Source organism: Chiroxiphia lanceolata, chromosome 17 (assembly GCF_009829145.1).
Source record: "Chiroxiphia lanceolata isolate bChiLan1 chromosome 17, bChiLan1.pri, whole genome shotgun sequence".
In the NCBI taxonomy this organism is placed as follows: Eukaryota; Metazoa; Chordata; class Aves; order Passeriformes; family Pipridae; genus Chiroxiphia; species Chiroxiphia lanceolata.
In genome coordinates this window covers 170,929-187,520 of record NC_045653.1, presented here as the reverse complement: position 1 = coordinate 187,520, position 16,592 = coordinate 170,929, and the positions used below count along the sequence as shown (strand labels likewise).

Genomic DNA, 16,592 nt, shown 5'->3' with positions numbered 1-16,592 from the left:
AAGTGATGATACTGGGAAGGGTCTGTCCATAGACCAACCTTGACTTCCCAAGCGACAATTTACTTTCACACTTCCCTGCCCTCTCTCCCCTCAAATCATCTGCTCTAGGAACAGGAAAGCCATTCCCACCCTGGCCTATGCATCACAGGAGAGCAAGCTGATAGAGTGGGAAGAGGTGATATCAGGGAGCAGAGACAGCCTTTGCCCCTGCCAATGAGGGCCACAACCTGGGAGAGCCCAGGGCATGCAGGAGGCTTCTCCCTTCAGATCCTTCAATGTCTCTTCTGTTCTTTGCTCTCAGAAGTCTCAGCTCACCCAAGAGGAAAGCACAAGCCTTGTGGCAAGAATGAGGGAATCTGAGATATTGAGACAACACACTGGGCTGCTTTACCACTGGAAGCTGGAGAGGCTCCTGGCACCTCACAGCACAACATTCCAGTCCTGCAGCAGCAGTGGGGATAGAGGGATGGAGGGAAGAGTCAACACGTATGGCTAGGGTGATAGACCGCTTAACCTCAGTGGGCCTGAAGCCCATGGGAACTGAGGGACTTTCTGGCTGTCATGAGAGATCCAAGCTCTGCAGATGTGCTGTCCTCATGCCATCACCCTTTTGGGGCCATGAATTCCTCATGGAGACCACCGGTCAGGGGAGGACAAGTTCCCACATATCAACTGCTGAGTCTCAGCCACTGATGCCTGGAGAGAAATCACCAGTGAGGCCACCATGGCACCTGTAGATGGATACCTGGCACCCCAAGGGTTTCCGGGGAGCAGAGGACAAGACTCTGAATCCAGAGATGTGTGTGCACCTCACTTCTGCTGTTTCTGTCCTCCAGCTCTGAAATACTGGCACACAGAGAGTGCCAGCAATGAACAGGAGACACTGCTGCAGAGCCCTTACTGAAGCCCAAGGCTGTGCCCAAGCCTCCCTCACACCCATCTTGTCTCCTGGGGACTGCTCCAGTCAGCCCAGGTTCAGGCTCTTGCCCACGCTGGCAATTTCTGCACAGACAACGGGCGATGACAGGGAGCAAGAGTGCACTCAGCCTTGCCCCTGCCCTATCTGCCCCCTCTCCCACACTGCCTCTTGCCCCTCCCTGGGCCGCTCAGGCAGGACGTGCTCCCCAGCACCACTGGGCCAAGCCTTGGGGCATGCGGCCAATACACCAGAACCAAGGCTCAAACACCAGCTTGCTTCTGCTCAGTGAAGGTACCACTCTTGGTCCCTGAAGGTCCAGGAAAACACTCCTTCATCTGAGATAAACTGGCACACAAGCAATGCCAAGAGCCCACGCTCCTCACCCACGGGTACCACGGGAGGACATGGATGGCAGCATGACCCTGCTGTGCGCAGGGATGAGTCCAACACCTGATGCCTCCAGAGATGCCCTTCTTCAGGCTTCCTGGGCCCAGGGAACTCTGACTGCAGCCAAAGTGGAAGGAAAGCACAAGGGATTGCTAAGAACAGCTTGAGGCTGCCTGCCTGGACCTGGAGCAGCCACCAACAGAGTGCCTGTGTCATTGGGTCACCCTTGCCTTGGGACCCTCAACAGTGGGCTCCAGCATGGCCCCACACCCAGCAGGGCTGCACTGGGAGGTCTTTCCAGGGCCCCATCTCACATCCCAGCCAGAACAGTCAGGGGAGCAGGTTTCACCAATAACCCTGTCCTGTGAGGGGTCCTGCCTGTCACCAGAGAGGGGACCCACCCTGGGGGGCAGCAAGCAGCTGCTCTGCTAAGAGGGCATGAGCCCCATTGGCAGGCTGGGGACTCCCACAGTGACAGGGGCAGAATGTGAAAGGAAAAAGTGGGGGGATAGAGGATAGTGACAACCTCAGGAGAGGAGACAAGGCTTTTCTGCGTGAAAGACTCCATGCTTAGGGAAGGTCCATGCTCTGATGCAAAATCGTCTAGGGTGTCCTCTTCCATCGTCTGTGCCAGCACGGAAACCCCAGCACCCATGGGAGAGAGAGAGAGACAGAGAGAGACAGAGACAGAGAAAGAGAGAGAGAAAGAGAGAATTTGAGAAGGAATGGGAACAAAGGGTGGGTAGGTGGGTGGATGGATGGGTAGATGCATGGACAGATAGACAGACAGAGGTCACAGCTGTGACAGCTTTAGATGCTCCATTCACATCTCTGCACTTGATATATTTGATAGTAAAAGAGATGTGGGGTGAAGTCCCTCTTCCTCTTCACAGCCGAGCATTTTGATGGGGGGGGGCACAAGCCCACCCTGCAGCCCTGGGTCTCCGGTCAGTGCTGGGCACCAGCAGGCACACAGGCATGTCCCAAATCCCCTGCAGAGAGACCCCAGCCCAGCCACCCACAGCGCCACAAGCCCTTCCCGCAGCCCAGCCCCATGGCAAGGCTGTTTTGGGGTGAGGGGCAGCCAGGGCAGAGCAGCCTCTCTGTGCGGCACCCACCCTGCCCAGAGCCATGCCACTGCTGCGGGCACAGAGATACCCCTGGAGGGGAGAGCAAGGAGGAAGGGTCCCTGGCAGGGAGAGAGCATCCAGAGTGGCAGTGGGGACACTCTTGGCACACACTGCCTGCACCAAGCCCAGCAGGACCCCAGGCCACAGAGCACCCAACTGTGCCACATCCACATCACTCATGCAGCACTGGGGGCTTTGTCCTGGCACCCCAACTCCAGCACCCTCCTATCACTCCCATGGTCCCAGTGCAAAACCAGCAGGTAGAACACCCAAAGGGGAAGATGTGAATGTAGAATGCCAGCATGGCACCACTCATCCTCCACCTCCTCGCACCACCCAGGTCCTGCTGCTGAGAGCACAACAGGGCACCTCTGTGCAGGTGCCTGGTCCCACTCTGCTCAAGACACCCTCAGGCAGAAGCTGCACCAGCACTGCCCTGCAGGCTGCTGGTATGAGGGGTGAGGAAAACCCTATGTCATGGGCCAATAGAGCCACAGGTACGCCCAAGACACCCCCAGAGGAAGAGCTGTTCAGTCCCTTGCAATGCCCAGGCACACAGGGAGATTCCCGCCAGCAGTGTAAAAATGGTTAGTGTGATGCAAAACTTAGAGACACCCCTCCCTGCACCCTGTGTCCCCACGGCACTCCCACCGTCCCTCCTCGGGGCAGCACAGGAGCAGAGCCCCAGAGCTGAGGAACACCTCCCCACCGGATCCTGATCCCCTCTGTAAGAGAAGCAGCAGAACAAACCTCACTGGCCTTTTCAGGTGTTCCCTTTGGCGTTTCATCCTCATGCTTGGGTGAGGAAGAGGCTGGTGAGGAAGGCAGCCTCCTGTCCCGGTCCCTGTGAACCAGCTTGCTATTGGGCTCCTTCAGGGTCCGCTTCAGCTCATTAATGCTGGCCTGATGCTTCAGCAAAACATCCTCTGGCTTGTCTAAAAACTTGGGAAGGAGAGAGGAAAGAAGCAGTGATTAAAGCAGCAGCCAAGGCCAAAGGGATGAGCAGGGGCACTGGGAGGGTTTGTTCACACTGGGCTAGAATTTAGTCTCAGTAGCCAAATGAGGAGTGTGTTGGAGACCCCTGGTCTGCAGGTCTCACTGCGGGGGGAGCAGCTCTTTCACTGCAGGAAGCAGCAGAAAGGCAGCATAGAGCCAAATATACATGGCAGTGGAAGGGCATGGTATGTCCTGGCAGCATCTTCAGGACTCCACGTCCTCCTGGCTGAGGACAAACTAAGCCTCCTGGAGAGGAGAGTGGGCTCTCCCTTGGGATCAGCAAGGGATGGGGCCCTGTTGGAAACACCAGCAGCCTCCTCTGCTCCTCTCTGGCGCCAGGCTCAAAGGGATCCCCAGGCTCTGTCCCAGCAGGGCAGGTGACCAACATTTCCAGCAGAGTTGCTCTGAAATGGGCTCTGCCAAAGGGCTGGAGGTCAAGGCCTGGGCAGGGATGTCCAGCATGGATCCAAGCCTGGATCCCCATGGACCAGCCTGGGGTGGGGTGGGTCTGACCTGCTGTGGAGAGAGGACAGCTCAGACTGTTCAAGTGCAAGGTGGGGTTCCGGTGTTAGAGCAGGACATAGCGAGGGCCCAGGTGCCAGGGTGGCCCCCTCGTCCTGCCACAGAGGTGGGCAAACCAGCTCCGAGCAGGAACCCTGGTTTCTGCTTCCAACCCAAATTCAAACCTCTTCTGAGGTTTGAAAGGAGGCACCTAAATACCTCCCTAGTACCTCGTCAGCAACAGCCCAGAGACCCACGAGAGTCTCAGGAAAAAGCCCACCAAATTTTGCAGATCCCAAAGGCTCAGCACAACTCAGGAAAACTCCCGACCTGGACCCACATGTGTAAGCCATGGAGAGCTCAAGTGTGCCCACCTCTGGGCTCAGGGTGTGCCGGGCCGGGGCACAGCACATGCACATGCAGTGGGGAAGCAATGAGGCGGGCGGGGGGGCTGGGACCAGTGCCCACTGCCCACTGCCCTGGCGGGGTCTGCCCCTGTGGTGCTGAGCAGGATGGTGAGGCTGTGTGGTGCCAGTGTGGACAACCACATCACATAGCCATGCTTGCTCCCATCAACAGCTGCAGTGAGGATCTACATCCCACTGTAACTGGAGGGGAAACTCCCAGGGAGCAACTGTGGATTTTAGGCCAAGATGAATCATTCCTGATGGGGCCACGGGGACATGGCAGTTTGTACAGGGAGGGTTCAGCTTCCCTGTTCTCTGTTCAGCCCATTCTCAGGGTGGACAGACACTGGGTGGGTGCCAGTGCTGGCCCCTTGGTGCAGCTCAGAGCCCCTTTGCCCCATGAGGGTGGGATGGCAGCTGCAGCGCTGTGGGGAGCCCCAGCCTGGCTCTCATGGGGAGTGGGGGGCTGCAGGCGAGCGGAGCCACTAGGCAGGGCGTTGATGAGTCAGTTTGGGTCAGGCAAGAGCAGAGCGTGGGTCAGGGTGGCAGCGGGAGCGATGGGACCAGCTGCACAGGAGACACAAGGCAAGGATATGGCAGGGTCAGTAACACAAACAGAAGCCAGGTCACCTCAATGGGCCAAGGGCTCTCCTGCCCCTGGGAGGGCTCACAGGTAGGATCAGGACCACCTTACTTAGTGGGATAGAAGATGCCACGTGCGCTGGGCTGATCCCCAGCTGTCTGTTCATTGGGCTCCTCCAGCACCCAACCCCCTGCCCGACGCATCTTGTATTCCAGTAAATAGGGTGACACATGGAGTTGTTTTGGGAAGGATGGACAATATGATGCACCAATGAGGACTAAGATACTCCAGACAGAGAATACCTCCTGCTTGTGCCTGGGGGTTTTTCGTGCTCCGGCTGGCAGCAAAGAGAGGGTTAAAAGTAACCAGCAGGTTACGAAGGAATTTGTCACAAACATCACAGTTAAGTTGATGGGCTGGTAGGGACACCCTCTCCCCTCAAAGTGGGGCTGAAATGGGCTGGGACAGCCCAAGGACTAGGGCAGGCAGTGGGTGGGCTGTGCACGGGCAGTGGGGGGAACGAGCAGGCACCCATGTTCCTGGCCTGTCCCCATCCCATCCCTGTCCCAGACCGGACTGTTCCCAGATCCGGCCCTGCCTGGGGAGGAGCCTTTAGATCACCTGGAGGGCTCTGGGGACTCAGTTAAAACCAAACCCCTCTGACTGCCTCACTTCCACGAGTGGGGCCAAGAGCCATATCCCAGGGGTCCCACCAGCCTGGGCTCAGCTGACACAGGCAGGGCTGCAGGGTACTGTGCACCGAGGTGACCCTTCCTGCCTGCAGCCCAGCTCTGCTGCCTGTGCCTGGTCCCCTGTCTGCCTACCCTCCACCCCCCACCCTCCTCTGCCCACCTCAGCTGTACCTTCAGCTCCTTGATTTTCGTCGGGGTGGTCACCTCCTCATCCCTCCATTTCAGACTGCCTCCTGCTGCCAAACTCACCGTCCTCGTCCTGCTTCTCACCCTCCGCCCCAGCATCATGGTTCTCGCTGACGGAGGCTGGACGTGAGAACTCTGCCCGTGGGGGAGAGCCCGGGTCACTGTAAGCCCTGCCACCCCCCAGTCCTCCCCTATTCCCCCACCCCCGTGCCCCTACCCTGCTAGCTCTTACCTGGGGATCAAGGAGCCCCAAACGCCCTGCAGCAGGGACAGATGGTCCCAGGTGTCCTAAGGCACAGGGAGCCGGGGGGAAGGTGTCCCCAAGCTGCCCAACCCCAGCCCTGCCATATCCCCCTGCTCACACACAATCTGAGCAACCACTTGGGGTGGGGACAGACCCTCTGCCATGGGGGACTCAACTGGGGACAGCCCCCAGAAGGAAGCCCAGTGTTGCTGTGACCTTGCTCACTCAATGAGGCAAAGTAGAACCGAGCGGAGTAGCACCCCACTGCTCCCGCCAGCAGAACCAATCTCCCTCCCCTCCCCAATTTGGGGCATACCTCCATCAAGGCTGCGAGACTATGTGTACCGTTTGCTGGAGGAGCGCTCGAAGAACGGAGCTGTGCGGTCGATGAGGGCACTGGCCTGTCGCGTCTGCGCCTGTGTCGCCCACTGTACCGAAACTTGGAGCCCATACCAGGAAGCCCTTGGGGGGTGGCTCTGGGGACACCAGCCTAGGGGTCAGAGGGAGAGGGGCATCAGCAAACCCAGTCAGTGCCCCCTGGCACTGTGCCCCACATGTACCCACTGCAACAGAAGCAGAAGCATGCCTGCCTCCCAGAAGGGAGGCCTGGAGAAGGTGTCCTCACCTGAAGAAGGTGTGATGCTCTATGCAGACCTTCAAGGCCGCTTGGACTGAGCGGTGGTTGGGCAGCTTGAAGCCAATGGTGCTCTCAAACTGTCATATTGGGAGAGACGGAATTAGGCTGTTACAGGCAGATCCTGCCCTAGGGGGACATGATGGGATAGGACCTTGCCAAAGCCCTCAGGCTCCCCTGGCCGGAGCCAGGACCATACAAAAAACCCCCAAAAGTCTTCTTCAAAGCTGTGCTGGGAAGGTCCATGACCCAGCAGGGGTGATGGGATCACTGCCCACGCCTCTGGCCTAAGCACTTCCCTCAGCTGTAAAGGCTTTTCAGTGCCAGATGAATTCCTCCAAGAAACAAAAGCTTTTACAGCTGTTTTGGTGTGGAGGTATCACTCTCCCTTCCAGAGTGCTGCCATTCCAGCCTGCTGAAGATGTGGGTGGAAATGCATTCTCCTACCAGTGCACATAGAGAGCGAAAATAAAGTCTGAAAATGAATGAAAAAAATCTCCTGATGTTTTTTTTATTTTTTTGTGAAGACATGCCAAAAATGGGCCCTCAACTCTCCCCTTCTTGGGCACAACTCCCCACACAGCAGGGTCACGTGGTAGGTCAGGTAGGGATGGGAACCTGGGGTCCCTCAGCTGCTGAAGTCATGAGAGCATAGACAAGGAAAATCCACACCACAGGAGATGTGGCTCTCTTGGACAGTGTGGTACTTCAATGTGGGACCCTTGGGACAGAGGCTGGAGCCAGTGAGGACATCCCCACCATCAGCCCCAGTGCCCACCTCAGCCCAGTCCCACAGACAAGCACTCTGCTGTTGCCCCAGGGCTGCATGGGCACCTGGCACCCACCTCACCCGGGCGGATCTTGATGTAGAAGTTGCTCCTCTTGTAGGAAATTTTAAGGATCTTGGGCCAGGCGAAGCGGTTGATGCGCAGGCCGGTCCCTGTAGATGAGGAGCCGTTGGCGCAGACGCCCAGCATGAATGTCAATGCCCTCTGAGTCCTGGAGGAGGGAAGGGGACAGGAGGGAACAGTTCGTTTAGCGAAGCAAGAACCAGCCTGGTCAATAGTGCCGTGCTCCCTCCTGCTAGGTGCTACAGGGGCCCTGAACCCAAGGCTGGTTGATCTCTGGTAGCTCCTCTGGTCCAAGACGGGACACTCAGAGCCACCTAGAGCCATGCCAGGAGTAGTGTCCTCACTGAGCCTTCACTCTGGGAGGAAGGGGTGGGCAAGAGGGGTGTGCAGGAGCAGGGTGGGATGGTGCTGACCATGGCTCTGGGAGCCCCATGGCCCCATACCTTGGCGTGGTGCAGGTCCACCCCGTACATGGAGAGCTTCTTGGCATTCTCCAGGAAGTGGACTCTGCTTCCCCAGGGTCATTCCGCTGCAGGGAACAGAGAGGGGGACATGTAGGCAGGTGCCCCACCAGGTGAGGGCCAGCTCTCCAGTGCCATCCCCTCTTGGAGCTCACCGGTAAGTCTTGTGTAGCTCCATGATGCGTTCCTCCAGCTCCCGTGTCTGGTTGGGGGCGAAGCGGAGCTCGCTGACATAGTTGCCACGTGCTCTTCGGTGTCGTGGTCGCCCAGCTCAGCCTGGACAGCGTAAGAGCCCAGCAGGGCATGGGTGACGAAGGAACAGGGCAGGCGCCCCGTGATGATGTCTGCACGGAGCTGCAGGCACAGGTAGTATCTGCAGGAGGGGGGAGAGGGTTGAGAGTAGGGTGAGGGTATGTGCCCCCCGAGCAGGCTGGGCTACCTGGGAGGGAGACGTGTGCCCCTCAATGCAGGCCGGGGCTCCCCAGGAAGGAGGGTGTGTGGTCCCCACCTTTGATGGTCCCTCTGTGAGCTGGCAGGGTCTGGAGGGTAGAACTTCACAGTGAAGGCAAAAGTTCCAGGGCCCACCTAGAGAGGGGAGAGGGCAGTCAGGACAGCAACCCGTGAGGCTGCCACACAGGGTGTAGAAGCATCCATGCATCCCCTAAGCCTGGCACAAGGCAGGGACAGGGGGCTGCAGAAGCTGCTTGAACACAGCCCTTGGGATACCAGCATGACCTGGTATATCCTTCCCAAACAGCTGGGGAGAGAAAAAGCATCACAACTTCAGAAGCCATCAGCTCCTGATCATATCACAGGCATCATTGTCACAGCAAAAGCCTCCTGTGTCCCCAGAAAATGACACCTTGGACTATAAGCCCTTCTGCCATCCCAGCAATGCAACATCATGGGCAAAGGCCCCAGGACCTGTCCCAGCAAGGACCCCCACTTTTTCCCCCCTCCCTCTCCTCCCTGCTCAGGGCAAGTGGTGCTCAGAGAGGCACCATGTCTCAGCTCTGGTGGCACAGACGAGGTCCTTTGCCCCCCAGCGCCTCTCATGAGTAAGAGGAGAGGTGGGTAACACTTAGCTGAATGAGCATCAGCATCCCTGTCCCCAGGCCAGCTGGCAAAGGTCCTCTCTAGAGCAGGTGAGAAGGGGACACACTGTAGGACAGCCACAGCTGAGCTATCCTGGAGCTCCATGGGATACCCCAGGGCTGGGAAGGTTGGACTCTCCCTGGGCACTTACTGCGGATCTGCTTCTTGATCTCCTTGGAGGGTCCAACCAGTTCTGCAACAAGGAGACAGCTGGTCAGGGGGGTCCCCACCATGCAAGGGGCAGCTGTAGAGGGACCCCGCCGTGCTCACCTTCTGGCTGTCTGAGTCACAGAAGGTGAGGCCGAAGTAGTCCTTCTCCAGAGGTTGAGGTGCTCGCACACCATGTCAAAGAGGACCTGGCCTCGGGCATGTTTCTGTCAGAGACATGGAGAGGCTGATGGTGAGCTGGCTCAAGGGAGACCTTTCAGGTGACCCCTAAAAAGTGCTCTCATCTGGCAGTGGGTTTCACCATGCCCCCCCTGCAGCCCTGGGATCATCTGGGCTTTGCACCACTTTGGGGACACCCAGGTGGTCCCTGGGCTGCAGGGGCTGCTGGTGGTAGCAGTGGTGGATTCCCAAGCGAGCATGGACAAATGAGAGCTACCAAGAGCCCAGGCCATGTGCAGCAACGGAGGGCACCCTCGGTATAAACAAATCCCAGAATGGTTTGCATTGGAAGTGACCTTAAAGATAGTCTAGTTTCACCCCCCTGACATGGGCAGGGACACTTTCCACTAGACCAGGTTTGCTCTAAGCCCCATCCAACCCAGCCTTGAACACTTCGAGGGATGGGAAATTCCCCTGAATTTCTGTTTGTTACTGGTGGCAGTGAGGCCAGGCTCCCTCATGGACATTGAAGAACAACCCTTCCCACGTGTGTATCTCCCCGATTTCCAGTCTGGCAGCTCCCATCTCCAATCTCCCCTCTCCAAGACATCCATTTACTGGAGCACCTTTACCAGGTGCCCCCTAGGATGGCAGCACAGCACAGCAAGCAGCACAGCACAGGCTCCTGCTTGCCCTCGCAAAGCTTTTCCAGTACTTGCCATCAACTTTCCTGGGTCTTCTCCCTCCTTCCAACTTGGGTTTGAAGGCAGGGGCTCACCCATGGCACATGCTGGGGTGTCACACTGAACAGTTTTACTCCCCCATTTGATTTTGACTGAATTAAGGTTTAATTAAAACATAGGGAAAAGGCACAACTATTCCAACAGCGTCTGCCAGAAAAAAAGAGAAATGTAGCACTGGACTTTCTACCCCTAACCCTGTCCTCTGTGCCCCAGATGGCTTTTTTGGAGAGCAGTACTTGTCTAAAAGTTGACCCCATTCTTGGGCAATGTGGTAAGGGGTATTGCTCTGCTCTGCTCTGCCAGCACCTGTGACCTGAGATTCTCCTGGCATCTCCGTTTGGTTGGCTAGTGCTCTGGGAAGAGCCAGGGGAAGGATGACCCCACTGGGGCTCATGAGCACCCTTGTGCCCTGTCAGCGCCCTGGGGTGCTCTGCTCCTTTCCTCCTTCGGGAAGTCCTTTTATCTGCTGCCAACTCATCCTTCTACAATTTTGTGAACAATTTTACCACTAAAGTGACAGCCAGGGCTGCTGGAGCACAGAGATCAAAGGCTCTGCTGCCTGTGCCGTGGGCAGGGACATCCCCCCCCCCCCCGGCTTTCCTCGGGGTGTTTCCCTCCTCTCAGGCAGCCACACTCCCTACATTCATCGATCCCACGCAGTTGAGACCTGGATCAGCCAGGACCTGCATACAGATCCTCTCCATGCAGCCAGCTCCAAGCTACTGACAGCAAACACCCGTGTGCCTACTTGCCAGAGCAAGGGCAAAGGTCTCCCTGGAAAAGGCTCTCAGATTTCTGCTTCTGAACAACCTCAGCTTTTCATTTTTAAGCAAAGTTCCTAGTCCCTAAAAATGTCCCTCCCTCCCTCCGGGCTCATGGCGCACATTGGAGCAGCGCTGCCTTCCCAGCCTGCAGGTAGGAGACAGAAGGAAGTGCTGGAGATGGAACAGCTGCTCCCTCATCCCTCACTGCAGGCACTGCCAGGTACCTCTCCCCTCCATTCCTCCCTGCAGGCACTGCCCGGTGTCTGTCCCCTCTGTCCCTCCCTGCCGTGACACTCACTACCAGGGAACAGTGCACACCCACGTATACCCGTGCGTGCCCATTGCCAGGTGCCGGTGATGATGCCTAACGAGCGGGTGCCCTCAGACCCAGAGCAGGGTGCTGGGCCACCTGCCTGTGCACCCTGCCCTGCCTGCATGCACGAAGATGCAGCCACAAGGATGTCCACATGTGTTCACCCTCATGTGCACATGCACACACTTGACACTACCTCGCTGTGTGCTCACTGGCCCACCAGCTCCACGGGGAGGGACAGCAAGGGAGAAGAAGATGAACACAGAGAAGATGGACACAAACCACCTGGGGCAGCCAGGAGGGCCCTTGCATGTCACCTCCTTGCACCAACACGTGTACAGATACCCGTGTGCACACACAACCCCTGCACCACATGGGACAAGCCAACACAACCGTGCTCTGGAGGTGCTGCGCCGGGCTGGCACCGGGTGTGTGGTGCACACACTGTCAGGCAGAGCTCTACCCAGCCATAAGTTCCGATTTTAGACATTGTTTTTTGTGGTGAGTAGCTGCCAAATTTGTCTTCACTGGGCTGAAATTCCCTGGCTGAAGTCTGTCTTTCCAGATTTTTTCCTTATGTTGAAATTTCAACTTAAATGGCTATTTCTGTGGATACTTTTTCCCTAGGAGAGAGGTACTACAAGCTACTTGCAGAGCCCTGACATGGGGACTCGCTGAGCTGGGGCAGATTCCTTGGGCTGAGAGTGTCCGCTCCTTGGTGCTAGCACAGCCCCTCAAAGCCAAGACTCACCTCCACCTCAAACTCATACTCAGAGGCATCAAGCAGGGTCACCCTGCACAGGCACTCTTCACTTTCTTGGTGGTTTTCTGGGGTGACTTCTGGGTCTTGCTGGGGGTTGTTTTGTCAGAGAGCCCATCTGTCTCACTGTAGTCCTTGTCCTCCATGTCTGTGCCCTGGAATGGGGAGACACAGAATGTTACCTTGCACCACCTCCAGGATGACACACAGAGGGGAAAGCCCTCCACACAGGCAGAAAGAGGGCAGCTGGTGGCAGGGAGGCTGATGACCTCTTAGGAGTCCTCAGTCAAGCCTAGTTTTCCCAACCCACACTGCCAGCACAAGCCAGGGTCCCTGGAAAATGGACACCTGGGGTCAGTTCAGCACCCAAAACCTCCTTGCCCAACAGCTCAGCTCCCTGGCAACTCTGCAGCCAACTCTGCGGCCGCTGCTCCCAACCCTGGACACGGGACCACTTGCTCCCTCCCTGTGCCCCGACCTGCACTGCCATTCCCAGCCCCATCAGCATTCCAGGCTGCCGCATGTCTCCTTCTGCCTGTCCTGCCCTGCCCTGCAAGGAGCTGTGTGGGTAGCCGTGCAGGCAGCTGGCAGAGCCACCACCACCCTGGCTGAGGGGGCTCCCCTCCAGTGCGTTCCCCTCGGGCACAAGGCTGTGCCCACCTTCACTGGGCTCCTGCAGCCCGCCCACCGCAACAAGGCCACAGTGAGGACAGCAGTGAGCGGTGGCACACCCTCTCCTCTGCTGCGCCTCCCCCTCCTGCCTCTCGTGGCACCCCGTCTGTCACCCAATCACTGGCTCCATATTTCGGGCATCGGACTGTGCCCCGGGCTTCTCGTTGGCGTCGCTGTCCCGGCCGGCGGGGTTGGGGCCTGCGGTGGGGCCGTGGGCAGCTGCCTCCAGCTGCTGCTGCGGAGCCTCTTCCTGCGCATTCCTCACCTCCGACCCGGGGCCCGTCTCCGTTGTCATGGCTTCTGGTCACCCCGCTCTGCCAACCGCCACCCATGGAAGAGACAGGAGGGGTCACTGGGTCACACGGGGCATGGACGATGTTGGCTAGGCAGCCAGCAGCTGGGATGCCCTGGCTGCACGGGAGCCTTGGACAAGCCCATCTCTGCCCCGCTGCCTGCATGCATGGATCCGCTGCCAGACCCCGGCTCCCTGTCCACTCATGGATCCGCTGCCAGACCGCGGCTCCCTGCCCATGCACAGATCCATTGCCAGATCCCAGCGTCCCCGTTCTTGCATGGATACTCTGCCAGAACTCAGCTCCCTGTCCACTCATGGATCTGCTGCCCAGTGACAGGGACCCACCACAGGCAGGGCTTGGCTCATGCCCCATCTCTGCACTCACAGTGGGCAGTGAGGGCGGCTCTGACCCCCTGCTTCCCCCAGCCCTGCACCCATAGGTACCTTCACTCATGTTTTTTAGGAGTGGGAGGAAAAACAAGGCTGTGGTCAGGGGAAAGCCCTGCACTGACACGGAAATGACAAACTATTCCCACGGTCGGCGTGGGACCCTGTGGAGCAGCGAGATTCCTGCCTCCAGCCCCAGCTGCCTGCCCCAGTGCATGATGCAAAAGCAAACCCAGGGCCAGGAACAGCGAGGGGAAGGCACTTCCATGCCGGGTGCTCAGCAACATGTTTTAGAACATTTATGTTTTTGAAACCTTTTATGCCAATGTAGTGTGGGCTGGCAAGAGCTCCTGGGATGATCCATGCACCAAGGTCATGGAGCACCCTCTGGACCATACACCCACCCATCACTCAGGTTGCTCAGGCCCCACCAGCTCCCCATCAGTCCGTGCAAGATCTGCTGGGATTGCCCCCATTGGAGTGTCTGAAGGCTGTGGCTGGACGAGGCAGCTCAATCACAGCATCTCCCTGGGGTCACATCACCCACCCTGCCCACGGAGCAGCCACACCAGCAGCCCTTGAGTAATGCCTGCAGCACCATAAAACCTGCACTTTTGTGGAGTGTGTAAGCCCGCACAGGATATTTCTGATCCCCATTCCAATTCCAACCCCTGCCATGGGCAGGGACACCTTCCACTACACCAGGTTGCTCCAAGCCCCATCCAACCTGGTCTTGAACACTTCCAGGCATGGGGCAGCCACAGTTTCTCTGGCCAGCCTGTGCCAGGGCCTCACCACCATCACAGCGAAGAATTTCTTTCCAATATCCAATCCAATCCTGTCCTCTGGCAGTGGGAAGCTATTGTCCCTTGTCCTGTCACTCCAGACCCTGTAAAAAGTCTTTCTCCATCTTTCTTATAAGCCCCCTTCAGGCACCGGAAGGGGCTCTAACGTCTCCCTGGAGCCTTCTCTTCTCCAGGTGAACACTCCCAGCTCTCCCAGCCTGGCTTCCAGAGCAGAGGGGCTCCAGCCCTCGGATCATCTTCGTGGCCTCCTCTGGATTTGCTCCAACAGGTTGATGTACTTGTGCTGAGGACCCCAGAGCTGGAGGAAGCACTGCAGGTGGGGACACCTAAGCAGAGCAGAGGGGCAGAACCCCACCCTCACCTGCTGCCCATAGTGTGGGGTGAGCCTAGGACTGGTTTCTGGTACCAGCACATATGGCCAAGTCACATCCAATTTGTCACCCACCAGGACCCCCAAATCCCTCTCCCCAGAGCTGCTCTCAACCCACCAGCCCTCAGCCTGTGCTGATGCTGGGGTTGCCCTGACCCAGATACAGGACCTTGCACTCGGCCTGGTTGAACTGCATGAGGTTCACATGAGTTCACTCCTCCTGCCTGCCCAGGTCCCTCTGGATGCCACATCCCTGGTGAATCTGATGCACTGCTCAGGCTCAGTTCGGTGTCACCCACGGACTCGCTGACTGTCTGTTACAAAGCAAACCCATCCCACGCCACAGCTCCTGTCCCTCCACTGCCCTTCAGGTGTCCTCAGCAGTGGGAAAATGTGAAACCTTACCCATAAAAATGGCTAAAACTGACTCCAGGGGTGAGAGGGAACAGAGAGGAGGTGACAGAGAAGACAGAGGAGTCAGCCTGTGCCTCCTGCCACCAGATTCGGCAGTGCAGGATCATCTGGGAGCATCCCCCTTCCATGCACGCAGGTCAGTGACACTGCTGCTGGCCATGCTGGCTGTGTGGTCACCACAGAGGGACTCTGTTCACACCAACAGGCCCAGGATTTCACCACCCTGCCCCAGGGCCACACTCTTCTGGCCATGACAAACAGGACAACCTGCCACAGGCCCCTGAGCAGCATTAGCTCAGCTCCTCCTGACAGACCCCACTGCTTGGCCAAGGGCACCAGAAGCTTTCAAGGGTCACGAGTGGTTTGGTTTTTTTCCACAGAGAAAACAGGGCTGCTGTTTTTCCACTGCAAATTCAAGCAGTTGCATGCTCCCAGCTCCAATCCCTGTGTGGATCATTTCTAAGTGCTTCTGCCTGGATCTCAGTGCGTGAATTTTTTAATCAATATGAAATCTCTAAAATGATAACCATCCCTTCAGGCCAAAAACACGCTGGGTTTTCACTCAAGGTTTGTAAACTTTCTTCCAAACTACTTTTTTTCTGCAGTGGGAAGCATTGATCCCTGAGGAAATGAGGCCTTCTTTTAAGGGTAGTAGGCTAGGAATTCATCCCATCTTGCCCAGCCAGACCTACTTTTGCATATTAAGCTCCAGTTCCAAGCAAGGAACCTGACCTAGGGACCCTGACTACCAGCTGAAGCCCGTGAGAGCACAACACAGCAGTGCCGGGGTGGCAGACCCCTGGTAAAGGAGCTGGCAAACCCCCAGGGACCATCTCCCTGCTCGCACCATGACCTTGCTTCTCCTGCCACCCTGCTTTGAAACCCTGGCCACCGTCCCCCTTCCCTGGTCCAGTATTCCACTGCATGCTCTTCCCTCCCTGCAGCACCACGTGTCTCTGCGCCTGGGCAGAGACACAGGGCTCTGTACAGCCACAGAGGCAAACCCCAGCTCCGATGGATCCCAGTCCAGAAAGGGCCCACTGAGGCCCATCCCTGTGGCATTGCTCCTGCCCCAGCAGTGTGGAACACAGGGGGGAGGATCAAGCCCCTCCAACTTTGGATGGGCTCAGGAGAGCAGGGAGCCCCTCAGTCTCTCACCTTGCAGCCATAGTGGGGAGACTCCAGTCCCACATAGGATCCTTGCTGGGGTATGAGGGTCAGGGAGCTGGCCCAAGTGGAGCTGGGGCTGGCAGTGGGGCAGTGGCCCTGGGCATGACACTGCTGCAGCTGAGGCCCTGCAGCTGCACAGCCCCAATGGAGGGGCCACACTGGGCACTGCCACGCTCCTGGGCACAGCCACAATGGCCGCATTCAGGGGCTGGAGGGTGTGGGTGCCACAGCCGTGTGGGCAGCGCTGCTGCTCAGGGTTCCCTGCCCACAGTGTGGCTGAGTGGAGAGGTCGGGAGCACGGAATCAGGGCTCTGCCAGCACTGCCACTCACCCCAATGCTACTGGCAGCCAGGGGGCTCAGGCTGGCTGGTACTGAGGGTCAGCACCAGCCTGGCAGCACCAAGCCCCTGGGGATGGTGGCACCAGCCCCTAGAGCTCTGGCCAGCAGTAGGATGCTGCCACCCTCCATGGAAGCCTGGTCATCT

General features: G+C 57.9%; 1 protein-coding gene across 1 annotated transcript in view; it reads right to left on the bottom strand.

Moving 5' to 3' along the window:
• The window catches only part of EPB41L1 (erythrocyte membrane protein band 4.1 like 1), a 67,757-nt gene that overhangs the window by 17,407 nt on the left and 33,758 nt on the right, over positions 1-16,592 (bottom strand). Inside the window, 24 exon segments of the mRNA XM_032705287.1 lie at positions 3,187-3,378; positions 5,226-5,248; positions 5,251-5,260; positions 5,787-5,825; positions 5,827-5,936; positions 6,362-6,469; positions 6,472-6,498; positions 6,501-6,535; positions 6,671-6,759; positions 7,525-7,656; positions 7,658-7,678; positions 7,974-8,043; positions 8,045-8,059; positions 8,147-8,234; positions 8,237-8,364; positions 8,500-8,561; positions 8,563-8,576; positions 9,238-9,264; positions 9,267-9,279; positions 9,357-9,409; positions 9,412-9,460; positions 11,985-12,034; positions 12,037-12,148; positions 12,787-12,979. Coding sequence (XP_032561178.1) covers positions 3,187-3,378; positions 5,226-5,248; positions 5,251-5,260; positions 5,787-5,825; positions 5,827-5,936; positions 6,362-6,469; positions 6,472-6,498; positions 6,501-6,535; positions 6,671-6,759; positions 7,525-7,656; positions 7,658-7,678; positions 7,974-8,043; positions 8,045-8,059; positions 8,147-8,234; positions 8,237-8,364; positions 8,500-8,561; positions 8,563-8,576; positions 9,238-9,264; positions 9,267-9,279; positions 9,357-9,409; positions 9,412-9,460; positions 11,985-12,034; positions 12,037-12,148; positions 12,787-12,960 — 1,641 coding nt within the window. The 5' untranslated portion in view covers positions 12,961-12,979.